We start from the raw sequence: 27,507 nt of genomic DNA on the forward strand, positions 1-27,507 counted from the left end.
ACAAGTAGATTTCCATTCTCTACAGCAAATTTTATTTCATTTTTTTCATTCTTTCTTAGTTGATGTCAGAAAATACAGTTAGTTGCAATTTTTCTTTTTGCTCTATGTAACCCTAAAGTAGCTTTGGCCACCCCAGGCATATAACAGTACCGGTTAGGTAAGTTATAGTACATTTTCGTTGTCAATACAAAAACCACAATGAAATCCTTAAAAAATAAAATAAAAATAAAAACATCCTTGTTTTTGTTTTTACTTTTTTTTTTCTTTGGGGTTTTATCATTACTACACCAGTTTACTTTTAATAAATAGTATTCTAGTTCAGTGCCTCCCACAGGTTTGAAATGTACTTGCAGTGGTAGCTGGATTGAAACACCTTTACCCATGACACACACGATTACCCACATGCAACAAAAAAAAGTGATTAACAATATTTTTTTATTTATTATGACACTATTATGCACTTTCTTTTTAATGGGTTGAATAAAAAAATACTGTTAAAATAAAAAAAATCCACTATTTGCTTTCTTTTATTCTATTCCGGCGCCATGTGCACCCACTGACAGATAAAATCTGCTGCTGACATTTTCCTGTAGGTCTCTGCAGACCATGTGAGATTGTCTGTGGGAGTGTTGAATGTTCTCGCACATATACAACGAGAAATGGGAAACGTGTGAAATAAGATTTGCCACTCGTTAATCCATTGCGGATGTTTGGCTATTAGGTGGATACAAAATAAAAATGTAAAAGGTTGATAATAATAAAAAACGTCATTAAATATACTTGGGCAGTCGATAATATACCTGGGCGGACCGCCCAAGTAGTCTATGTGTGGGAAGCACTGAGTTGTCAACATCTGAAAACTTAATGAAAGCTCAACCAAAAGTATAGTAAATGTTTGCAAAAGAAAAAGCCCAATTTAACTTAACATAAAATGATGGCTTTTAAAACTAGTTGTACCATGTCAAATATAAAAGAAAGAAAGAGAAAAAGAAAGAAAGAAAAAGAAAGAAAGAGAATTCACAAAATGTTCTCAAAAATGTATCTGTAGTATTTGTAACAAAACCATCAAGGGAATAAAAACAATTCTTTAAAATTGCAGATTATTACAGTATGATTAAACTAGGACTGAAGAATAAATAAATTCACTTTGAAAAGATGTTTAAGCTTTTTAAGCATTCCAGCATTTATGAACAGAGAATCCCACAACCCTGGAGATTTGAGGTTTATGTAACAAGCACCAATAAACATTTGTTCGATCATTATTATTTGATGCAGTTTTTTTTCATCCATTCATATACATTCTCAAAATGTTTAACTGGTTTTAGAAATTATACTGCTCTTTTACAGATATTTACAGATATTATTTTTTCTGCTGCACAGGTCTATAAACCACATCTAATGTACAAACACAGAAATGCATCAACGTGTATGGAGACACGCATGTAAATAGGCAGATCACATACATCTGTGATAGTACAAACTGCTGGAAAACAGCAATAATTCAATAGTTACAAAATAATGAGATAAAAAGCAGCAACAGTCAATAAAGTTATGTACATATGTGAACTGATATTTTATATCTTTTTAAAAATAGAAAGGTTTAATTTTCTCACTTTATTTATATAAAATGGAATTAAATTTAGCACTAACTTTCAAACATTAAAAAAGTCATCAAATAAAAACATATCAGGATAAAAAAACAACATTTCACTGTAATATTGTAGTGATCAATATGGTTTCAAGATATTCTGCAATATATTCTGCTCATATAATCAGAGGATTCTGTGGCAAAATATGTTATTACTTCTTATATCACTAGTCATATCCCAGACAGGAATCGAAAAGCAGACTAAATCCCAGAGTCAAAAATCCTCTTTCACAAAACCTGATCCTTTAACCTGTGGTCCTCCGTCTCAACGGTCATGTCCTCTTCTCGTCTCCGAAATACCCGCACAACGATGTAGATGATGAGAATGAGGAGAATGACGCCAATCGATCCACCCACAGCTATAGCCAGAATCCCGATTTCAGAGAATGAAACTATTTGAAAAAAAAGAGAGAAGTCTCAATGCTACAGTAATTGTGATGCTAATGCTAATTTATAATGCTAATTTTCTTTATTCTATTTTCTTTTTGTACATTGTATGTAGGGCTGCACGATAAATCGAAAAGTTTGCCATCTCAATTCGATCCTCCACACGATCTTTATTCAGCTTTTCTATGATTTAGCCAATTATATTTTCAAGGTCAGAAGAGAAGCATAAACGCAGATGCACAAGTCTTCATATTGTTGAATATACGTTGCTCAGCAACATGAACACATCCAAATGGTGTTAAAAGTGTCACATACAGTATACATATATATATTGTATAATTCACCCAAAAATGTCATTTCTGTCTTAATGTTATGACGTATTCGTGGCTATGAAATCATCAAGCACTGTTTGTTTACTGCCGACAGGATGCGCGCGTGCCCAATGATGTGTACTTTAGTGAACAGAACCTGAATAGGCTGTGAATAACAGGTAATAGAGTTGTAAATAACGTTGTTATTTGAAAGTTAAAAACATGCATCTAAACTTACAAAAGTTAAAAACATTTAAAGACAATTTACTGGGTCACTATAACTACAGTACTTTAGCCTATATATTGTTGAATATAATGCAAGAGGGAATCTGATAATGACGAAATGTCTCATTTTAGCAGTGAAAAAGCGGTCTAATAATGTTCTCATAGATAGATTGCAAGCATATCTCTCAAACACAATAATTCAGCTTCAGAGTTAGGAATAGTCGTATTCTGATGTCTTTACTGTGTATTAAGAAACAGGACAAGTCTGTTCAAGTCCACCATTCCAAGTCTATACAAAGTTTAGCATTATAGCCAACAGTAGAACTACACATAGGCCTATTATTATTGTTGTTGTTTTAGCATATGTGTGCAAAATAACAATAATAACAGCCTACTTGTATGAACCTTTATTTTACATCTACAGAATGGTGAGAACATAATCATCTTGATTTTAAGCAAAATAAAAAAGCAACTAGCCAGAATCGTGCTGCCCTAATGGTATGTTACTACTTTTATTTTAATTAACCATATTGGTTAAATAAATCTATCGATTTTTGTGAGACTTATTTTAATGACCTTAAAAACCAAACTGTAGGAAAACAAGCAAACTGCACAGTACATTGCCGATATCTTGTCCTTCCATAGCATAAACTCTTCTAGAGTGTGCAGATCTGCAGTGTGTGATGTGCACTATCATTAAAGACACTATTTAAAACCCTCAAGGACAGCAGCACGCATAAACTGACTAAATCCAGAATTGATTAGCTGATCATTTATTTTCTTATCGGACTGTTAATGATCATGTCATAACAAAATAATCATAAAATAGACAATAGTTAACTCACTATTCATTATTGACTACAGCAGTTATCATTCCATCACAACCAATAAAATTTTATTTTATTTTATTGAAGCCAGGAACATAACGTGCAATTTAAGCCCTGATTTTCACTTGCTGACATTTCATTGGAAATTGCAGACAAATGGCTAAAAGTGAAGGCAAATCAGTGTCTGTTTCAATGAATAACACAATTGCATAGTATGTTTTACCAAAGACATTTTGCGAGAAAAGTGCTGACGAATGCTAAATATCTGGACAATTCTACAAGAGGAGTCATGTACTGTGAAATGAGTTTTGCATCGGTCACATCCATCAGCCAATAAGAAATAAGGGGACGTTCAGTGGGAGGAGTCATGACTGAAAACATTCTCTCTTTTAAATTCTTCCTTTATATCTGTTTTCACTAAACAAATGCTTCAATATCTACTGAAATGCTATGCTATGCTTTGCTATGAAATGCTAATGCTATGAAATGCTTCAACACTTGGGTGATTTATATATATATATAAAAAACATTTTCACATGTTAATCTGGCCTACAACATAGAAAGTTTTGTGACTATTTATAGGCCTTATTTTTGTTAATTCTACAAAAAAGGGTTGCATTTAACATTACTTTAAATTAATAGATGCTTTAGTAGCTGTCATTACATTAACTTTACTTTTATCTAAGGTGATGTTAATTTAATTGTAAATGCGTAATATTGCATCAAAAGTTGTAATCATTTTATTAAATTAACACTATTTTTGCATTAACCAACATTTAAATGAGACTGTATTGTAAAGTGTCACCTATTGCACTCTCTAATCCTTTTGCATTTTAAGCCCTAGTCAGAGCACAAGATTTTGGCATGATTTTCTTGACGTAGGGTGTCATGGGGAGTCGTAAACGACAAATGGGTGTTGGGACAATTCAATCGCTTCTTCACATGTAATGTGACACAGTTCATGAGAACGGATACATGTTTGCGACGCCTCATGACACCATCGCAGAAAGTCTAGCATGTTAAATTTTTCCCCTGATATTCATGATGAGTTCAGTCACATGGGCGACACTGGGAAATAGAAGCACATGATTTCTCAGTCATTTCTGCGGGTGCTGCCGTTAATCCACAGGTCAGGTAAACAAAAAATTGGGTGCATATTTACTTATGGTTGGATCACGGGTTGATAAGATCAACCATTGGTTATGCTTATTTAACTATTTTCTCTAAAATATTAAGGTGTTAAGGCTATTTTTTTTGACAGACTGGCACAAATGTGCAGCCATCTCCATTCTCACGTGTTTATGAGTTTACTCACCCTTTCAATTGAGTTAGTTCTTCCAAGGTAATCTGGGAACACATTCAGTGCTGCTAATACATTGTAAAAGCCTGTCTTGCTTATTTAAATTACTTGATCAAACTACTTAAATTGAATCTCACCGGCAATGCATGATTTTGTTATTAAAAATGAAAAAACAGTTCAATATAGGTTTCTCTGAAATTGTGAATATTTTATTTTATTTAACAAACCAGTTTGTGCTTTGGTGCATATATCGGACTGGTTTTGAAGCACATCACCTCAGATGTTATTCGTTACTCTTGTTTATCTAGTAGATAACTGACCAACAAAAATAGATTAAAATTAATTTACAAATTATACCAAACAAAAAGGTTTCAAAAAGATATATTTTTCCAAAAAAAAAAACGTTTGAATTATATTTTTGTTTGTACCCATCCACTACTCAACTGTGTGGGTGGCTGATTTGTTTCACTCTATGAAAAATAAGCATTCAATTAAGGCTTCATGTAATTGTTGTATCACAAACATCTGTCATATATTTGCTAATGTTTTGATATGTCATTTTGTCTTAAGCATCTGGTTTTTCTTGGTGCTGATGTGCTTTCATTTTCTCGCGGCAAGTTCAGGCGAGGGAGTGTTTAATAAGAAACCCATGGCTGGAAAATATACATTTAGATTTAAAAGAAAATATCTTAACATTAAAAATAAAATATACATTTGATCCGATCAATGTCAAAACGAATTCCCTTAAATAATGGTAAATGAGTTGTCAGCAAGCATCAGAGTTTTTAGAGATTGAAATAAGATTTAAAAAAAAGCATTGAAATTAAGATAAGAAATATTGTTATAGCAACACTTATGACTGCTCTGGGAAATAAGATTCGTTTTAAATGTCACAATGACTGATCATAAAGGAACATGTAGTCTGACACGTGTTACCCACGGCAAGTCAAGATTTTATCAAGACAAAAATCGCATCATTTTACATAGTGACATTAGTAACCGACAATAAAAATCATGTGATCTAACCGGGGCTTTAATTTGATTTAAATATTTAGTTTTATTAAAGTTATCCATTTATGTACAATAAAACAAATCACTATTTTATTTTGGTTATTATAACCTTTTAAGCTTAGGCCAAAATTGTGCATTATATTATATATATTACATCATATTATAATATATTGTGTTATGTTATACTATCCCTTTAAACTGAAATAACGCAAGGTGACGAATCTGTTCAAGCAACGAGTGTGGGAAAGTTTATCAGAGGACTGCCAGCAAATAGAACTTCACCCACTCTTGTTGTTCTTACGCATTTTTGCTTTCTGTATCATAACACTCTCTGAGGAGTCTGTCTGCTCTTCTACCTCAACTGATAAGACACTTCCGTCCTTCAGCTGCTGAGATCAAAGAAAGAACACAACAACCTTCACCTTCACCTTCACCGCCACACAGGTCTGAGTAAATGATTTTTCGAGCTCATTTTTCAGCCGTGCGTCACAGCATCTGCTCTCACCTTTCTGAACGACTCGGAGTTTGATCTCTCCTGCAAAGCCCTGGATGTCGGGCGGATTTAGGACTTGGCAGCTGTAGGTACCATTAAAGCTGAACTGCACATCCTGCAGTGTGATGGATCCGTCACCCTTCATTACATCACCAGACCATACCACATGATCCTTAAACAGGCCGCCAGGAGGAAGATATGCATGTCCCTGGTAGTGGAAAAACTGAAAAAGAAAGAAAGGGAATAGTGTAGATTTAAGCATGTGTCAGACACTTTTTATTGCAAAGTGACACTGGATTAAAGGTACACAATTGATCAAATCTTGCTTTCCCTGGTAATCAAATCCAGTGCCCAGGCTCTAATATTTGAGCTTTAGGAACGCTTACTTAAGTTACACAAGAAATAAGTGGAAAAAAAAGACAAATCTAAGAGAGGGAGGTATGAATAAATTTTATTTTTATTTTTTATTTTTTTAGAATTTTAAGAGCATGTCTTGTAAGCAGATCTGTTATGTTCTTTCTTAGTTTGTGAACAAATAACTGCATACAGCACTCTATAGATTAACCAGACTTATTAGGGCTGCACAATATATCGTTTCAGCATCAATATCGCAATGAGTGCATCTGCAATAGTCACATTGCAAAGATCTGCAATGTTGAATTGGGATTATATTTGACCAGGAGCAAATGTTTATCATTTACATGTTAAGCCCTGTGACTTTATGAGCATATCAAGAGAGTTTAAAGCATTCAGGCTCTTGGAATTCCACATTTTAAAAACTCTTTTGACAAAAAGTTTTATGTGGTGTTGGAATATCTACCTCTATTCCATGCGTGTTCAATAAGAAAAGGTCTGGAGAGGGTTTTCTTCAATGCCAAAAATATTAGTAATTTATTAGATACAAATGAATAATTCGATGACAGAGCTCTGGGTTACGTTACCCCAATGCAATACAAGAATTACATTCAGGAGGTTCGCAACGCAACTGACTTACATTTCCTGACTCCAGTATATATATACACAACTGATCTTAACAGGTGGAGTTTTGGTTTAACGTCACTTATCAGTCATTCTGCAGTCCCTTGGCTCTTTGCAACCCCTGGACATTACTTCCTCTTTCTGCAACCTTTCTCTGCATACCAGAACTGAACAATTACGTGCATCTTTAATATATTTCACAACTTCTACAAGCATCAGGACAACTTGTGACATGTCTAGACTATAGTTCTGGAACAAAGGCCCCCACCCTCAATTTATTCTTATTCTGCTTTTCCACTAGTCAGCAGTTCTTCTAAAAAGTATGCAGCACAGTAAAAAAGAGGAAGTTTGTCTGGTCAAGACATTTTATAATACAAAAGAGAAAGATTAATTAATCTGTTGTTAGTCTAAACATTTTTCTAATAAAAAAATACAAAAGTAATAAAAATAAATTCCTTTTCTCTAACAGTGGTCATTGAATAGACTTCCAGGATTAATTTTCTGATATGCATAAACTTACTAAAACAAACAAGAAAAAAACAATCAAACCCCCCCAAATTCACTTATTTACAGTGAGACCACTCATATACAGGGATAGTCAAAACTATTTTTTAGTTCTAAAACATTGCTTTGGGGAATAGAATTCTCCATTAAGTAACAGAAGGGCCACAAATCTAGTAAAATTGTCCAATGTTGCTTTAAAAGATATTTGGTTTGTTCCAAGTGCACAGTAGATATTAATTCTTCAAGCCATAGTTTAGTAGTTGGATGCAAAACATTTTTCCAGTACAATAATAATAGCTTTTTGGCTGTTATCAAATAAAATGCAAGGAATTTCTGTTGTGCACTGCTCAATGAATATGTATAATCAAAATGTCCTAATATTATAAGCACTGGGTCAGAATCTACATGTAGATCAAGAACATCTCTATTTTACATTTGATAATTCAATTTCTGTGCCTGAATTCTGAGGGATCATTTGGTGACTGTACTTATATCGCAATATATTTAACAGAAAAACAAAACATCAAAATGTCTGATTTTTTCAATATCGCGCAGCCCTAATACTTATATTTGATACACAAAATTCTTAGGCCTTGTATTACCAACATAATGAACCTTGCTATAACAACATATAAAAGAGAGGGAGAGAGAATGAAAGTTGCATGAATTACCTGGCTTCATCTGTGTGCAAGTTTAGTTACTTCAAAGTGAGTTACATTATTTTATAGTAATTTTAATAATTATAATTGAACTCATTATAGCAATTTTCCCCTTCCTTGCTGAAAAACATAATAGACACTATTAAATTAATTTTCTGTTGAGTGTAAGAATGAGACAGACAGAAGGGAGAGCTGCATGTGCAATTTACTGCATTCATTCTCCAATCTCCAGAAATGGTTTTATATGCTCATTTATTACTCAACAAAATACCTCTAGAATCAGAAGGTGCTTATCCTTATTGACCATATTTGACCGACTAAGAAGGGAGACGTGGTAAATACGAACTAGAGAGAGGTCTGCATTCCCGCTGCTGTACTGCAGGAGCTGCGGGACCCGACCAGATTTATTGCGGTGCCAGAATAAATTTCTGAATGAATCGCGGGAACGGTCGGTAACTCTGGTGTTTTTGGAAAGGGACCGGGCGCCCGGTCTAACAATGTCGCTCCCGAGCGAGCGAGCACGCGCGCATATCCGCGTGGATGCTGTTTATGTGTGTGTGTGAGAATGAGAGAGAGCATGGTGCTCTGCATCGCTTGGTGCTCTCTCTTTATATGCGTGTGTGTGTTTGAGATCGAGAGAGAGAGAGAGAGGTCCTGTGTGTTGCATTGGTGCTCTCTCTCTATGTATGTGTGTCTGTGAGATCAAGAGAGAGAGAGCGTGGTGCTGTGCGTCGCTTGGTGCTGTCTCACTCTCTCTCTCTGTGTATGTGCGCATGCGTGCATGTGTGTGAATGAGAGAGCGCCCTACACAGAAGAATACGAACAAGACAAACAGGTGACCGCGAACCTAAGGTTGCATAAACGGTATTGAGTTTCTGAATGGTTTAGGCACAAGCCAAAAGTTTGGTGACGCTGTCTGAGCCTTACATCATAATTTTTTTTTAACATGCATGGTAATACCAGATACCAAGGTAAAATAGGGAGGAGGTTTGACGGTATCAAGCCCTTTGACGCTCAAGCCTAGTTTGAATATTAATGATCTTGAGGGCAAATATATCAGTCTGCATTTTGTTTGGTGATGTCCTGAAGACTTGGCTGTTCGTCGAGTCTGGATGCAAATTTTGAGAGTGTGATGCATGAGTAAGCCCACACTCTCAAAAACAATACGTGTGCGAAAATTTTCGCTTTTTTTTTTAGCCAATCAGAGTCTTTCATTTACTTGTGTAAATGTGTGTATATTTATATTTATTAAGTTTTTTTTATTAATTTCAGGACTATTATAGCTATTCATTATAGACTAATATGAAAATGTTCATCCGGTTTATTTACATTACAGTTTGTGCAGTAAAATTTTCTGTTTTTTGGTGGACCTATTTTATGAGAGACTTGCTTTGTTTACCAAATAAGTGGATTTAATTGGACTTGCACTGTAAACATTAAATAAAAGTAAAAAACGTATTATATTTTATTTCAGATATACCTTTTTTTTATGGCTACCCCAGATTAATAAAGGGACAAAGACGAAAAAGAAAATGTATGAAGGAGTAACATTTTTAGTTACAATACTCCTAAAATTATTCCAATAATTTTTTTACACAATTCTGCGCAGAAATAGCAAAAAAATGTCCACAGACTCTGTCTGGCCCTACCCAAGAGTAATTAAAAAAAGTCTGATTTTGTCCTGTTGTCCATCGAGGTTTTACACTTGTGTACATAAGAATGAGGACACAATGTCTGAGGCTCACGATATGACCATTTCTATTTACTGATCTCACTTAACTAGGTACAACCAGAATGCTTTATAGGTAACCTTTGAAATAAAAATAAGTGGGCACCGCTTAAATTGTGCGAGTGATGTGTTTTGGATGTGTCTGTAAAACACAAACACTAAACAGTGATGAACTGATAGGAACTACCTGTGAATTATACAGTTTGAATGCACAATTTCCAGCCAATCAGAAGCCAGGATTTAGACATTCAACACATTATTTAAATGCTTTGAATGATCGACTCACAGGTTCTTCTTTCGTCTTTCCAAGTGGCATGAAGCTCCAGGATACAGAGGTCCTTTCTTCAGAGAGCGGACGGTTAGATTTAAATGTACATTTGAGACGTATTTCTGTCCCATTGACTGCCTCCAACTCTGAAGATGTAAACACCTCCATTCCTTCCACCTGATATACACCTGGTAACCATGAATGAAAAAGACATTAAATGAAGTGTATACCTTAAAGTAACAGCACAACCAGAAACAACGTCCATAGTGGTGTTACATAACTTCATGACAGATTTATAGATAACAAACAGTTTCTCGAAGAGCAGGTTGGAGCATTGCAGTCATGTCAAAACTCTCACGATCAAGCCTAATCATGCCACTACATAGTGAAACCCCTGAAATGAAAGTCATGAACTCTTTGATTTGCTTTTTGTTTTATCAATCAACAGACATTTAAAACATTTCAGTGCCTTTACATAAATAGCTACCAGCTTGACACAGTCGACTTCATAAGGTTTCATTAATGTATTTACTAACATGAACTAATAATGATCAATACTTGTACAGCATGCAATAATCATAATTCAACATGTACTAACAGGCCCGTAGCCAGCCTGTTGAAAGGGGTGGTTATTTGTTCTCAAAAAGTGGGCTTTTTTCAGTCATTCACCCCATTTTCTATTTAATTATGAGGTTGAAATACTGCATTTAAATTACATTTTAAGCACTATTTTTTTTTGCTGGATTAGCTTGTCGGACGGTCAACGTAACCATACTTTTTGACGTACTGAAAGCATTTCCTAAAGATTTAGAATAAAAAAAAAATATGAAAATACTTATTATTAAAATACAAAAATAAGAATATGCTAAAGTTTTAAAATTATTAAATGACAAACTGGCCAGCACATTCAACTTTCCCCAGTCAGAATTTAAGACGCCAAATTTGGCACAGCGTGACTTCTCGGATTTCGCTTGATATTTCAGCCTTTTTGGATTGGTTATCTTCACAATTTATTATGGAATAGCAGTCACAATAAGACAAATGAGCTCATGTATGGGACAAATTCTGGAGCTTTTTCAGCAAGGGGTAAGTCTTTCGAACCACCTGAATAATAATGTATAAAATTCTTTTTTCATGTTATTAAATACATCAAGTAACATTTACTAATACAGCCTTACTGTAAAAACATTACAATACACATTACGTTTTTGACAACCATGTTAAATCCCAGACGCAACACACACAAAAAGATAATGAATGCAATTTTATTAAAGCTAACAAATGATTCAACTAGATCATAGTCAGTCTTTCAAACTGAGTCACCACTATTTGCATCATCTGAACTATTTCTACAATGAAGCAACATCTAGTTTCACTCAGTCACATCCTGTTCACTTAGGAAATATTATGCTAGAACTACCCTAAACTATCTATTAATTAAGCAGTAAAGCTTTCTCTGTGATCAGAGTGTTTAACTCAGCTTAAGCTGAGACTCCAGCCATTCCTATCCTATAAATCTGCTTCACTAGGTCACACTCTACCCCTACAGAAGACTGCTGATATATTTAGATATGGAGATTTTTTTATTTATTTACTCTTTAAAACATTAATACCAAAATAATAAATAAATAAGATTCACTCTTTGTAATAAAGCATTTCTTCTAGATATTTACACCTTGTTTTTAACCCATCGTAAATCTTTCTTACTGCACCTGCTATCCACTTGAAGCTGCTCTAATGCCAGTATTAACTCCCTGAGGATCAATCTAATCTCGTATAATCTTATTCTATCAACGGCAGCACAGTGTAAATCTGGTAAGTGTATAATAGGTGCCGCAGAAACACTAAAATGAGCAGTGGTTAAACCATAAACAATTCAACCACGATGTGCCTGTCCTGATTAAAACACAGCAGTCGTCTTCAAACTGAAAACTAAACAAGCAGACTGTGTTTCTAAAGCCACAAATAGTCACTAGATACAGGTATCTACATATTAACCGCATTTGGTGAATTAAGCGTATTAAAGGTTTTCCGAAAAGGAGCATTCAGGAAGTGGGAAACTCACCTGTAAAGACAAGCGCACATAGCGCTGAAGACAGGTAAATCCACATTCTCCTCATTAGAATACAGTGGAGGAGCTATCAGAGCTCCTGGAAATGTCGGTAGACTCCTGTTTACTAAATATCAAGCCTCGTACAGTATTTAAACCCAGTATATAAGTATTGGTTAAACTTCGGCACTCCTGAGCACAGCGGCCATGCTAAATCACTTTTTCTCCGTGAGTGAAAAGAGGAGGAGTTAAAAGGGCGTCAACAAACCTGCAAGGCAGACTAGCTACACGGCAATTCCCAAAAACAGAAAAATAACCTGCCCCATTCTGTTTCTCCAGTTCATGTTACAACATGTTTCTTATGTGTGGCATTGGCAACAACATCGAAATGACAATTAACGCAGTGTCTTTTCTTGGGAAATTGAAAATAGTTTTATAAGCCGTACTTTACTAAACACGTGTCTCTGGAATTGAAATCAAAAAGCATACTAATAATCAGGTGTGACATTTAGTGTATTGACTCTGTTGCCATCTTGTGGAATATTAAAAAAGCGCAGACTAGGGTTCACGTGACGTCATTATTATGCACACAAGCCTTTTTATGATGTGGTTTTCCCCCCAAATGTTTTGATTTGATGTTAAATATCTTATATTTAAACTTACAAAATTAAAAATTCAGTTTTCTTGTAAATATATAATTTTTGATATACAATAGTAATAACAAAACTTTTGAGCAAAATTTGTTTATTAATTTAATGATAATATATGGGAAGTAGCATGTACACATACAAAAATGGTCAAATAATAAGCCTAATATTTATTGTTTAAAATCTTAAGCATTAAATCGAAACCCTAAAAGACACACACAAAAAAAAAAGCTATGAGGATGTATGCAAATTTGGAATCCTTTTCTTATGCAAATAGTTTTTTTGTAATTTATATAAACGCTTGAATCTTCTTTTTATTTATTTTAATTCTCTACTGGTTTGTTCTTCTGATGTAGAAAATATGCAAGCATTGTATTAATTTTTTAATGTTATTGTTCTTGTTATGCAATAAAAATAAATGAAAAATGATGTGATTGTTCGTATTTTTTAATTGGAATTGTTTCCTTGCTTAAAGCTATACGTTTATCTAACAACAAAAAATTCTGCAAGTTAATAGAAACTTCATGTCAAAATATCATGCTTCCAATAAGTTAGTCTGTTGCTTTCTGTGTTTTTTTATTTAATTTTGTCTTTCCCCTGTCTATATTTTGTACTTTTTTTCCTTTTCTATTTCGTTACTTATTGTTCTTTTCACTGTGTAACTGTATTCAAGTCTCTTGTAGATTACTTCCTGATGTATATTGTACATTTCTTCTTTTCTAAATAAAAGTTTAGTTTTTAAAAAATGTGGTTATTACCATATAAATGTATTAAATGAATAAAACAGAAATAAACTACTCAGTCATATTGCACAGCTGCATGCGAATATACAGCACAAAAGTGTGTTAAATTAAACCAAGAGGTCAGTTGGTAATCAAATGTTTTTGAGCCAACAGTACTGGGAATGCATAATACCCCAGTTGTTTGTGTCCACAGTGTTTCAAAGCAATGTGTGTGGAGGAGTTGTGTGATTTCATGACAAGCCTTTTTTGGGGCAAATGGAAAAAGTGGAGTGGAACTACAAAGCTGGAGTGATATAGAACCATAGTCACTGATTTAGACCAGAGATGCCCAAAGTAGGGCTCGCGGCCCAAAGTTGGCTCTTTGTAACCTTTGATTTGGACCACCATATGAGAGGAGATATCATAAGATAATGATGGGAGATGGTTGCGGCGAATGCCTTTAACACAGAGATCATCATTTATAATTTGATTTTGTCTGTTTTATTCATAAGCTAAAAAAAACAAACTGAAATTAAATGTTTCAATGAAATGTTTTAAATGAATCTGATTTTTAAAAATGTAAATACTGTCAGCTGATGGATGCAGAAGACTTCTGTGTGCAAATCAGACAAAAACTAGTATAATTCTGTAATATTTTTTTACTGTAATAAGTTAATTATAAAATGTTTTTAAAAATACTGTATTTGTTAATATAAGCAATGTTTTCTAGTCATTTTTAAACCTTATTAAATAAATTAGAAATTACCCATAGCAAATATATTTACCTTCAGCCCGCTAGCCTCTATCAAGTTTGGTTTTTGGCCCTTCATAGGAAAAAATTTGGGCACCCCTGATTTAGAATGACTGTGCAACTCCACTGCAACTTTTACTGGTCAAGGACAACCAAAAGCACAAGATGATATATGCAAAACAACCAATCACTTTTTGTTTTGTTCAATATTATCTGATTCTGAATACAACTGAACATTTTCAGGGGGTTGGCAAACAAAAAGTGAAGTCTTTTTTGAAATGTGAAGTTAAAATGTGCACCTCTGTACCTGTGCTTAATTAACTGGAAATATGAAATGTGTAAAATTAGACCCCCAGACCTCTTTCAGACTCTGATTCTGCATGACAAAATATCTTGCATAAAACTTTCACAAGATTGTACAATACATTCTGTAGTTTGTTTTTTTGGGTCACATCTGATTTGATTTCAGGCTAAATTCAGGATTTTATGGCCTGTATATATACATAAGTGTTGTTAGATGAACCAAAAGTGAGGTTTTTGTAGGCTAATAGTATCAGCCTAGGTCTACTTAAAATATAAATCTAGGCTAAATGTTACGTCTATGTCTCCAATGAATGTTTACAGGTTATTTATTTAGCTTAAAGGGGTGATCCAGAGTGATGATGGGGTGCAAAGCAATGTGAGCTCATGCTTAATTTGTGAAAAATCATGTTATTTTTTCATATGTCTTTTATTATACACAGCTACTCAGCTAACATGACAATGACTGTCATATTTCCTAGTTCCTCCAAAAGCCCGCCCTCAAGAGTCTCTGATTGGTCAGCTAACATAATGTTGAGATTCACGGGTCGGCTCTATGTCACCAGGAAACATCCTGCTATAACATTAGAGCACATCTGGCCTTGCCTCTTTGCTGCGGGGGTGTATGCTTGAAACCTGAAGGGTTTATGACATCATTAACACGGATGTATTTTATTTTTTATTTTTTGTAGTCCACAAACTTCTGCTTTCTTGTAGCTTTGCTAAGCTAATTCCGTAAAAGCCAATGTGTCCCTTTTCATTGAACTTTGAGCGTCTTACATTCAGAGATGTTGTTTATGTTCACACAGCTACATTACCCTTCAGCTAAAGTTTAAAATATGATATCATAGTGGACCACCCCTTGAATTCTTAGTTTTATCAAAGTTAAGTTAGTTTGTTGTGGTGGGGGACATACCGTTGCATTATAGTGGATTACATTTTAGCATTATTTACATGATTAAAACAATAAAATAGTGCATTTCTTCATCTTTTGTATCAAAATTCCTGCTTTAAAAAAACAGATTTGACAGCCAAACCACAGAAGCACTTAACAGTTTTGAATTCAGAGACCTTAAATGTCAAATGTAATGCAGTTGGAACAGTTTTTACAAGTTTAGAAATATTATTTTGATCAGTTTTAAACTAAATGTACTGATTATAAGCAGGACACACTTGCCTGTGTGTGTTCCAGTCACAGCTCTCGCCTGTATTTTGCCTTCATGGGGACGGGTGGTCTGAATGGGAAGTGCGTGACGAAGGCTGTAGGCGGAAGTGAGGCTTCCAGAAAGTGCGAGGGCGGTTGCGCAGGGAAGCGGGAGGTGGTTGGCTGGATGCTATTCGCTTTACATAATCAAACATTTACTGTGATTTCTTGAAAAGACGTCGCGCTTCATCACCGCTTAATTAAACCACCCAACACCATTATTAAACAGCCAACACTGTCACGTGAGCTTGCATTTCTTTAAGGCAGGGCTGGAACAGCAAAGTCGGGGTGCGCGGCGGCAGCAGAAACAATCGTCCGCATCTTCTTCCCCGGACAGTCGTTCAGTGGACTGGACTGCGGTGCTGCTGTGCGTGATTGAGGGAGCCCTGCCCTGCTGCACACCCGCAGCTCGTTCGGGATCTGTAAACACTGTCGCCAGGTCAGTCGAGAGGAGGAGGCGCGCATAGAGACCCGTTTGTCGAGCGCCCGGCAATGTGCTGCCTTTTCTTTTGTCCCGCTATTTGATTCATTCTTCTCCGTTAGATCATTAGATTAACATTATCGGGATCATCCCTGTCTGTACCAGTCACTGCAGACATTCATGAATTGTATAATCTTCAATGCACAACATCTGCTGCTTCATCTGTGTGCTTGCTTCATCCGGGGTCCATCATCATCATCATCATCCTCAGGACTGAAAGCAAAACATTAGCGCTCTTTGTGCAGCGTTTAACGGTGGTTTCTGCATGTCTTGAAAACACATTTGCTTAAAAAGATGAAAATATGAGCATATACTCTCAAATGTATAAAGGCATCCTTTTATGTTTTGCTTGCTAGCATGCATTGCTGTACTAAATAAACCCCATCAGTATTTTTGTGTTATTTTCTAATACAATCAGGGATAGTTCACCCAAAAATGAAATTCATGTCAGAATTTGGTCCTCCGCTTCTTTCAAGTCTGTTCGACTAAAACTAACTTATAGTTAATAATGTTGGGGAAAACAGCCATTGACTTGCATAGTATTTTTGTGTATGGTACTATGAATATCATTGGCTGCTTTTTCCAACATTCTTCAGAATATCTTAAGTGTTCAACAGGAAAATAGACATGTTTAGAAGTGCTTAACGCACTACAGTTTAAGCAAACACATGCAATTTAAAAAAACACCTGCAAATTAAGAAACTACACTTATCAGTTTGACAGCACATGGGTTGCAAATTCTCAGAACACAAACAACTTAAGAAACAACAAAAAAATGTGCTGCATTTATTTCACGCGCTGCATACTATTAAATAACTTGTAACATTTAATCATCAGTTTATTTTGGTTAATAATTTACAAAAGACAATGGAATCATTTAATAAAAAAAAAACTCATTTTTTAAAGACCACCAACAACTTCCCTGAACAACAGTCACGACATGGTAACACCTCTATATCCCTGCAGGTTATAACAAAATGTTGTGACAAAATGCAGCACGTTTCTTCAGTTGTTTGTGTTGTGGGAAAATGCAGCGTGTTTTTTTCAGTTGATTTTGTTATGAGAATTTGCAACACATGTGCTGTCAAATTGAAGATTGTATATTTATTTACTGATGTTTTTTGTAATTGCATGTGTTTTTTGCAGCGTGTTAAGCTCTCTCGGTCACCATAAGAACCACTTGGGTGAGAATTTTTATTTTTTGGTTAGCTATCAATATTCTTAAATAACAGTTCACAAGATGCAAAATTAATATGTAAAGACTTGTTTGTTTGTTTTTTGAGAAACATTAGGTGAGCATGAATGAAAATTAATTTTGAATCCTTTGACATATTTTGTAATTGTAGTTATCATTACATTGATTAATTTTTCTCTCAACTAGACTTACAGTGCATCCAGAAATTATTCATATTTTTTGTTACAGCCTTATTCCAAAATGGATTAAATTAATTTATTTCCTCAACATTCTACACACAATTCCCTATAATGACAATATGAAGAAAGATTTTTGGAATGGTTGCAAATTTTTAAAAAATAAAACCTAAAAAAAACAATTATATGTAGCTATTCACAGCCTTTGCTCAACAATTTGTTGATGCACTGTTGGCAGCAATTACAGTTCAATTCAATTCAGCTTTATTTGTATAGCGCTTTTACAATGTAGATTGTGTCAAAGCAGCTTCACATAAATGGTCATAGTAACTGGAACAGTGTGGTTCAGGTTTTAGTGTTTAAGTTCAGTTCAGTTCAGTTTAGCTCAGTTCAGTGTGATTTAATCATTACTGAGAGTTCAAACACTGAAGAGCAAATTCATCGATGCGTAGCTCTACCAATCCTGAACCATGCGAGGCAGTGGCGACAGCGGAGAGGGAAAAAAAACTTCACCTGATGGGAGTGAAGAAAAAAAACCTTGAGAGAACCAGACTCAGTTGGGCACGACCATTTTAATTTCTCCGCTGGCCAAAAGTCTTGTGCAGAACTTCATTCGCCGTGGTTTATGCTGGAAGATGGCCTCAATGAAGACTCGTCTGTCCCTGGAGCGTCGCTGGAATCAGACTCATGTTCTCCATTCCCCACGACCATCAGCACAGCAGCAGCTCAGGATATGGCCTGGTCCCTTGATATGGCCTGACATGCACTGTCAACCCTGGGACCTTATATAGACAGGTGTATGCCTTTTCAAATTATGTCCAATCAACTGAATTTACCACAGGTGAACTCAAATTATGCTGCTGAAACATCTCAAGAATGATCAGTGGAAACAGAATGTACCCAAGCTCAATTTAGAGCTTCACGGCAAAGGCTGTGAATACTTGTGTACATGTGATTTATTTATTTTTTTAAATAAATTTGCAACAATTTTATATATATATATATATATATATATATATATATATATATATATATATATATGTATATGTATATGTATATGTATATATATATATATATATATACACTATGAATACTTTCCGGATGCACTGTATCGCAATTTTTAGATGTTTGCACTGGAAAACCATCACTTTTTTTGCAGTGTCATCTGATAATTTATCTGATAGATATTTTAGTGAATGGAAAACAATCAGATCCCAAGCTTTTTGAAAAAAAAAACTGATTAAAATGTATTGGAGATCAGTTGAAAGTATAAAATTAAATTATAAGTATAAATTGAAACTTTGACCTGTAGCACAATGCATTTACTGTGGCTTAATTTAATTATTTTTATCTTTACTTGGTCTTCATTTTACTCTCATAACTGCTCTTTCAATCACTAAAGTATTGAATTGTATTTGCAAATATGACATTTTGACTGGCTCAAACTAGTTCATTTGCATTACGTCAACACATCTCCTCATTAGTGTTGTTGTGCCACCTGTGTTTGTGTTGTAGAGAATGAGTGCGGAGGAGAATCCCGCTGCTGAACCTGCACCTGTGACCGACGTGCAGGGTGATGGACGCTGGATGTCACAGGTGTGCAATAAAATCTGAAAGGCATGCAAATCTTCTCTTTGTTTGCAACACCCCAGTTAGGATTAGTGTATCATGCTTGCATTTGTCCTGTTGTTGTTGCAGCATAACCGGTTTGTGCAGGAGTGTAAGGATGCAGAGCCTGATGTTCTGTTTGTGGGGGACTCAATGGTGCAGCTTATGCAGCAGTACGAGGTAATTGCTATGCTGTTAATGAGTCGGTCCATGAGAGGAGAATCATGCGTTCTAAACATTCTATTACAGTTTCATTTGTTCTGAAAGAAAATAAACTTAATTAAGCATTTCAAAAGAATCCTTATTAGCATAGTATCACATTTTTATGCAATTTATAGTTATATTTTATAACTTCATTTGAAGTTTAAATATTTTTAATGGAGTACAGGGCTGTTCTTTGAAGTCTTTTATTTCACGGAAAAGCCTGTTCACCTATTCTTCCTTCATACAGTAACTACTAGTCTGTGGTTTCAAGGGAGCCAATGATGCTATGCCATTTTCAACTACAAATATAAAATGTATTATGTAGTTTGGCTGTTAATTTAAACGTTAATGCCAACATTTAAAAACGATAGATAAAGAAAATGTGTTTTTAACACTATCAGTCCAGTTTGCTTAAAGGTCATGTAAGATTGCAAAAAAATGTAAATGTTAGTTTCAGTCTACTAGTTTTAAGTATATAAATATTTAAGTTGGTGTGCTCCAAAACAGTGACAAAATGTCTGCCTAAATTAGATTTTAGGCATTTTTTAATTTTTCATACTTCAATTTCTAATCAAATCTTGACCAATCAAATGCTCTCTAGTGTCTGACATGTCCCGCCCTTTGAGCACTTGAGCTGAATCACTCTCATTGGCAGAGTTGTGATTAAAACAAAACACTATTGGCTGTTTATTTAAGGGGAGTTTTAATAAACTCTGTCTCACCCTCTGTTCATTTTTCAGTTAATATTACATCAAATTAGAAAAAAATTCACATTTCAAATCACTTCACTGGACCTTTAACCAGTCCATTGCCGATCCGTTTCATTGTCCACTGTGGTGCTGATAACGGAACTCTGTGTAGTGGTGGGCAAAGCGAGGCTTCATGAAACACTGAAACAGTCAAAACAAATACGCGAAGCTTTGAAACGTTTCGAAAAAAGTCTCTTCAGTGACACCTAGTGGTCAGTGTATGTATTGTTAAGGCGCAGCTACAGCAAACAAACAGTTAAGCAAATTAAGGTATTAAACTCCACGTTGTTGAATTGAGGCTTCAAGCGATTTAGTGAAGCGGTAAGAGTTTCACACTAACATGCAGAGATAATATGTTCGAATGCAGGGTGATGCAGCTCTATGTATTACTCTTTATATACCGTTCTTATAACGTGTTTTGTTTTAACAATGGTTTGACATCCGATTCAACACTTTGTGAATAAATAGGTGTTGGTTTGGTCATAAAAAGTAACTTTATTTAAATACATCTAGTCATAATTTCTGAGTATTTATAAGTCAGGATTTGAACTCGGGCCATTTGCAGCACAGTTACTCTGTGCACACGCATGGTCCACTAGACTACATGAGATTGATTTTTTTCTGACCCTGTCAGTCAAACGCAGAATCGCCAGGTCTTGAAATGCTTCTGAAACGACAGATGCTTTGGATTGCTTTAGTCACGTGACCTGGTGTTTCGAATCATGCTTCGGTGCAGTGTTTCAAAAGACTTGCACTTCGGGATTTTCGACACGCTTCAGGTGTTGAAACGTCAGTTTCACATCAGCCATCCCTAACTCTGTGGAATGTATACAAAAGCGTCAGTCATTGCCAAAGTAGAAACACAACTAGAACCATACCTGACTGTACAGTTCGACAAAAGTGTAGAAAAGTGGCTTGTGTGTGCAACCACATTTTTACACAAAATGGCATCAACAACAAAGATATGTTTTTAGTCGTTTTCGCAGACACTGTAGGTGTGAATGAGGATTGTTTTGACAATGTTGTCGTCTGTTCGCAAAACCTTTCCTTTGTTGTTGTGATAACATTTCCTCAGCTGCAATTAAATGAACCTTACATGAAACATTTTCAGTTGTTTAATAATAAATATATAATATCCAATTAGTACGAAATTATAGTGTTGCAATAAGAAAAAAAATGAAGACATTACTTTTTATTATTAATTTAACAGTACATTTAATAGATTTTGTTAGTTTTCACACATTATTTCGTATTATTAATATTTATCAGCACTAAATATGTGTCCAAGTAAATGTACATGTTTGATTTACAATCTGTGCTGTTTTCAGGTGTGGAGGGAATTGTTTTCCCCTCTCCATGCTCTTAATTTTGGGATTGGTGGAGACACAACCAGTAATGTGATGTGGAGACTACAGAATGGAGAACTGGAGAACATCAGACCCCGAGTAAGGAGGAGTTTGGGTTTGTTACAGTGATGCTTACTATAAAGCCAGTGGTCTATATGCACAGCTAGTGTTTTTCAGCCAATGCTAAACTTTCGGTGAAAGCTTAATGTGATTATTTTCAATTTCAAAAGGTTCCTTTTCCAGCATCAATGTTGTAATGTAATTAAAATACATTCAGTTTAATAGACTTAAGCGTTCATTTAGTTGTTCAAGCATAAAACGTCATAAAACGCCGTCAGATCAGCAGGCGAGCACAGAAACTCCATTGAAAATACTGGGGCAAAATAAACTGTCAATTTTAAAGACATGGTGGGGGGAAAAAGATTTAATGCAGTGCTTCTTGTCCAGTCTGAGATCACACTTCATATTGTATATCTATCAGGCAGTGAAGATCACTTTTTTTTTTTTTTGAAAGACACAATGTCGAAAGACAGCTCACCGGAAGCGCTGAGGCTGGCTGGCTGAAATGAAAAGGCTGTGTGCATATAGCCCTATTGTGTGTCCACCAGCTGTAATTATGTCTTTGTTGGTTTTTCCACAGGTTGTGGTTGTATGGGTAGGAACTAATAACCATGAGCACACTGCAGATCAGGTTGCAGGAGGAATACTCGCTATTGCACAGTTACTTCTGTCTCGCCTCCCCAAGTCCAAAATGATTGTTTTGGTGAGTTACAAAAATCATGATATGAGATGTGTTGTTGTTACTAATGTGTATCAGCTCTAGGGCCCTATGATTTTCATAATGCAGAACAAATTCAGACTGAATTGCAGAATTCAGGAAATGTGGATTTTGAATAAGTGGTGCTGTACAGAATCATTTTGAAATGACTTATGATGAGTGTTAATAATTAACCACGAATGATTAATATGAATGATAAATATGTGAATGAACAATATGTGATCATCAATCATCATCAAATGTTATCAAGAATAAGTTTTACAAGTTTAAAACATTTTGAAAATCCTGCTAGTTGTAATGAATTACAGTGATTTTACTGTCTTTACCAGCAAAGCCGCGTATCAGTACAATTATAAAAGATGCTTCAATCCCAGTTTTTGGATGTTAAGTCGGGTTTATTTGTACATTAACATAACAGATATCCATACAGCAGTGGATATTAACGTGTATCCTGTCACATCTGCCATGCAAAAACACTGCAAAGTGTGTGTCTGTGTGCGTGAACTGTGTAATGACATTGTGTGTGACACATCGAAAATCTTGAGTTAACCACAACAAATACATGAAATTATCATTGATAAAGTTCTTACTGTAGTATTTCTCACAAACATTATGTGTGATATGCTTCCTTCATGTCTGTCACTGTGCTGTTTATCGGACACAGCCGAAGATTGAGGCACAGCTGAAACTTTAGACACATTCTGGATACAGAAAAGATTTATCTTAAATTGTAAAATAGGTGCTCTTTAATGTACTTGATTTGTGTTAAGACAACATGTAGGAAATGTGTAGAACCCAGCATTTTTACACTGTAGGTTACTAAAATGTATGTTAACCATTAATTTTTTTTTTATCCAAAAATGTATCAACTATTAAAATGGAGCAAAGAAAATCTTTAGAAACAATAATAAAAGATTTCATAGGGCTCTACCACTCCTGCAGTTTAACTTCAGTTCATTGATTCATTCAAAACTGATTAGTCGTATCATTCCTGTCATTCAGGGCCTATTGCCGAGAGGAGAGTTTCCAAACCCCCTGAGAGAGAAAAATGCATCCGTGAACAATTTACTTCGAGCATCGCTCCCTCGACTCGGCCCCATACAGTTTCTCGACATGGGGAGTAGTTTTGTTCACTCGGATGGGACTATTTCCTCTCGAGACATGTTCGACTACCTGCATCTCACCGCTAGTGCTTACAGGACCATTTCAACAACTCTCCACGAGCTGCTGCTTCAACTTCTGGAGGAAACGCCTCAGGAGAGGAGGGCTTCACTGGTTTAAAAAGCCCACTTTGATTCATCACTGGAGAGGCAGCGTTTTAGAAAAGTTGCATATTAAGGATGTACTTACTAAAAGATTGGGCAACATGCGAAACAAAAAGGCTACGTAGGACAGTGGCTGATTTTATATGATCAGTATAAAATGTGTATATGTTGTCCAAGATGCTAGACACTAGGAGAATGAAGAGTAGATGTTTGTGACAAGACTAGATTTTTCTTAGGACAGCAGTGGGACCTGAATCTCATCAAAATCCCATCGTCACGGTCTAAAAATCCTTTAATAGTAGCACTTACTCTGCCAGCTTCTCCGTGCCTTCATACATGCACTCGGTCACACTCACAGCGGTGTTATGATGATAGTTCACAACAGAGAGATCATGCCTTTGAAATATCTGTCTTGCTTCTATTTTTCAGTTCACAGATGCATCTCAAACCTTCTCTTTTCCTTTTGCCCTTTCATATTCCCAGTAACACAAATATGATATATTAGAGACTGGAGTGATCAAACCATGTCATTCCTTGTGTGTTTGCGAGTTTGAAGTGAGAAAGCCCCTCCTAAGGGATAGTTCACCCAAAAATGAAAATCTACTCATTTACTCATCAAGATTATGGAGGTAATAATATGCCAAAACAATCTGAAATTGAATTGTGTTCATTTGAATCATTGACTAAATAAATCTGAAATTTTAAATGCTGTTAAAAATGGTGTTTTAAATTTGATTTTCTTCATTTGAATTTCATAATTCTTAATAATAAAACCAAAAGCAGCCTTCCCTATACTTAAAGGTAAAAAAATATGAATTTAATTTTACACAAGGCTATATGTACGGTAGATAAAATATTTTTTTAAACCTATTTCCAGACCCTCCCAAACCCCCCATTCTCATAATTCACACCCTGTAATCCGTCCATAACCATGAATCAAGCAGAGGTGAGTGAAGCTTAGTTTGACTTTTCGGTGATCATCTACTCTTCCCTGTTGGTCACCCCTGACTAATTTTCTGCTTAATCTGAATTGCTGGTTTTGAATTTTAGGATATTGATGTTCTAAATTTCTTTATCTTTAAAACCTGAAACTGTATTTTTACAAACCCAATATCTGCAGTCTAGGAAATCAGAACAGTTTGAAAATGCGTCTATAAAAATATTCAGTCGTCTTAAATTTCAGATGTTCAAAAATCAAATTTTGACATTCTAATTCAATTTAAGAAAAAAAAAAATTCAAATTCAAAACTATTTTAATAGCATATAAAGATTCAGATTCATTAACTTACAATTGTCAATACTTCAAATGAACAATTCAAATTCATATTGTTTTAGCATATTATTAGCTCCATACAAGATCCTCAAGTGATTACAAACCATTGAGTTTCTTTCTTCTGTTAAATGCAAAAGAAGACTGTTTGAAGAAAACTGAAACCCATTTGAGAATTAGCCACCATTAATTTCACGCTATTAATAAGTCTAAATGTCAGTGCCAGTGATGTAGTGGTTAGTGCGTCGACACATGCACATGGGTGCTCATGGCGACCCAAGTTGGATTCCGCCTCGCGGTCCTTTGCCGATCCATCCCCTCTCTCTGCTCCCAATGCTTTTCTTTTCAATTCTCACTACTTTCCTAACCAAAAATAAAGGTAAAAACCATGAAAAAAAAATCATTATAAAAATAAATAAAATAAGATGAAATCACACTTTAAAGGTGATCAGAGTGGAAAAAGAATTACAAATGTACATAATGTGCATGAAAACTGAGTCATTCGCTCTTTTTCGTGTGTGTTGTTATGACTGAAACCCATTGACTCTACCAGAGAAAGAAACAGACACTATGCATGTTGTCAATGGTTACAGGTTTCCAGCTTTTTTCAAAATATCTTCTTTTTCTGCTCAACAGAAGAAAGTAAAACTGGTTTGGACCATCACTTTAAAAAAACAGTAGACTTAAAAAGCATCTTCAAGTAACCAAAAAGTCTCTTTTGACTTCATAGAGTGGAAAAACGTTCCAAATGTGTCATTAAAACACATTTGAAATACATTAAAACATCTTTAATGTTCAGCAGAAGAAATAAATAGTTTTGGAGCAACTGGAGTATGAGTAAATAATAACAGAGTTTAGTATAATTATTTTTGGGTGAAATCTAATGCACAACCATGAGGTTTTCAGTGTAAATATTTACCTCACCTGTATCCATGTTTTTTGTTTGTGTCCTGGCGCTTTGTAAAGTATTATGTGAAGAGTTGGTGTATGTGTGGATGAGCCAATGGACAAGAAGTGATGTATAAAATTGTATGCGAGTATGTGTGCGAGTGTGTGTATATACATAAATGAATATATATATATATATATATATATATATATATAAAATCTGTTAGTATTAATGTGCTCTGTGCAAAGTGCTTATGTAGCTGGTGCTGTTGTATGTGAATGTTTGTTTTTTGTGTTGGAGTGTAAGAGATCACCCATCTGTAACTATTTGTATGGTCTGCAAAGCGTGCACTATTACTGCGGCACAACTGCCACATGCTTTAGATCCAAGCATTCCAATAAAACAGCAGGGATCAAACCTCAAGCGTGTACGCAGCCGTCTTTTACAAGCTGTCAATTCATGATGTTTATATTAGTTTCTTCTCACAGCATATACATATAATGCTTTCTAATGGATCCAGGGAACATGCATCCCATACTCAAGCTCCACACTGAAAGAAAAATACTTTTGCTGCTCTTTCCTAGATGAAAAAAAAAAAAACAGCTAAAATCAGCCACGTCTGGTTGGCTGGATTAAGTTGGTCCACCAGCCTGGTTTTAGAGGAGTTTTGGTTTCCAGCCATTTTCGGCCTGGTCTTCAGCTGGCCAGGCTGGGAAATGAACAGCTAAGACCAGCTTGGTTTAAGCTGGACATAAGCTGGTTTTAGCTGGGCTCTCAGACTGGCTATGCTAGTCAAGCTAGTTTTAGCTGGTCATCACCCAGCACCTAACAACAAAACACCTATATTTATAACTTATTCATTTTTTAGCACCTAACAATGTGTGCAATTAGTTGAATCTTTTGTATTTATTGTAGTTCTTTATTTATTGAAATATTTTATTTAATTAAATTATTATTATGCATTTTTTATTTAGTTTTAATGCATTTTTCAGTTGATATTTCATATTTATATTATATAATTTTAATAAATTGTGTAATTTTTAGATGAAACTGTTATTTACTTGTTTCTATTTATATTAATGCATTTATGTAAAAAACTATAAATATTTTTAGGTTGTTTTTTAACTACTTTTAACCTTATTCATCTTATTAAAAATAATCTTATTTTAATCTTATTATTTAATTTTTATTATCACTTGTATGTTTTTTGTTTTAATGAACTTTTTTTTACATTGAAGTTTATATAATTTTTAAGCATCTCTTTTGCATTATTATTTATAATCATTATACTTACTAGATTGTATTCAAGTATTATTTTTATTGTTAAAGAGGAAGAAACAACATATCTCACACCGTAGTATCCTTAGAAGAATTTATGCTATTAAAATATTAATCTCTCTCCAAAATAAAAAAAGAAAAATGACATGAAATAACTTGCATAGTACTCAATGACATGCAACTTAGTCTATTTATGGGTACTTACCATTACATGTTGCGTAAACCTCAAGACAGTGATAAGATACTGCTGATAA

General features: G+C 34.8%; 2 protein-coding genes across 6 annotated transcripts; one reads left to right on the forward strand and one right to left on the reverse strand.

The window, feature by feature from the left end:
* Nucleotides 1–9: 9 nt before the first annotated feature.
* mpzl2b (myelin protein zero-like 2b) lies at nt 10–16,710 on the reverse strand. Of its 2 annotated transcripts, none has more exons than XM_073949913.1 (4): nt 15,988–16,710; nt 10,359–10,528; nt 6,215–6,425; nt 10–2,040 (listed from the first exon to the last, which is right to left on the reverse strand). In XM_073949913.1, the coding sequence occupies exons 2-4, from the start codon at nt 10,506–10,508 to the stop codon at nt 1,877–1,879; spliced, it is 525 nt and encodes a 174-aa protein (XP_073806014.1). In that variant the 5' UTR covers nt 10,509–10,528; nt 15,988–16,710; the 3' UTR covers nt 10–1,876. The 2 variants fall into 2 exon arrangements, with proteins under 2 accessions (XP_073806014.1, NP_997928.2); NM_212763.2 differs by lacking the exon at nt 15,988–16,710 and adding an exon at nt 12,406–12,624 and having other exon boundaries at nt 1,155–2,040.
* On the forward strand, nt 16,094–26,392 carry pafah1b2 (platelet-activating factor acetylhydrolase 1b, catalytic subunit 2). Of its 4 annotated transcripts, XM_073950792.1 has the most exons (7): nt 16,094–16,749; nt 17,642–17,679; nt 19,382–19,462; nt 19,565–19,654; nt 21,756–21,872; nt 22,414–22,536; nt 23,554–26,392. In XM_073950792.1, exons 3-7 carry the CDS (start codon nt 19,385–19,387, stop codon nt 23,830–23,832), a joined length of 687 nt encoding a protein of 228 aa, XP_073806893.1. In that variant the 5' UTR covers nt 16,094–16,749; nt 17,642–17,679; nt 19,382–19,384; the 3' UTR covers nt 23,833–26,392. The 4 variants fall into 4 exon arrangements, with proteins under 4 accessions (XP_073806893.1, XP_073806892.1, XP_005165401.1 ...); XM_073950791.1 differs by lacking the exon at nt 17,642–17,679 and having other exon boundaries at nt 16,094–16,817; XM_005165344.6 differs by lacking the exon at nt 17,642–17,679 and having other exon boundaries at nt 16,094–16,453.
* The last annotated feature ends 1,115 nt before the right edge of the window (nt 26,393–27,507 follow it).

This window comes from Danio rerio, chromosome 5 (assembly GCF_049306965.1).
Source record: "Danio rerio strain Tuebingen ecotype United States chromosome 5, GRCz12tu, whole genome shotgun sequence".
NCBI lineage: Eukaryota > Metazoa > Chordata > Actinopteri > Cypriniformes > Danionidae > Danio > Danio rerio.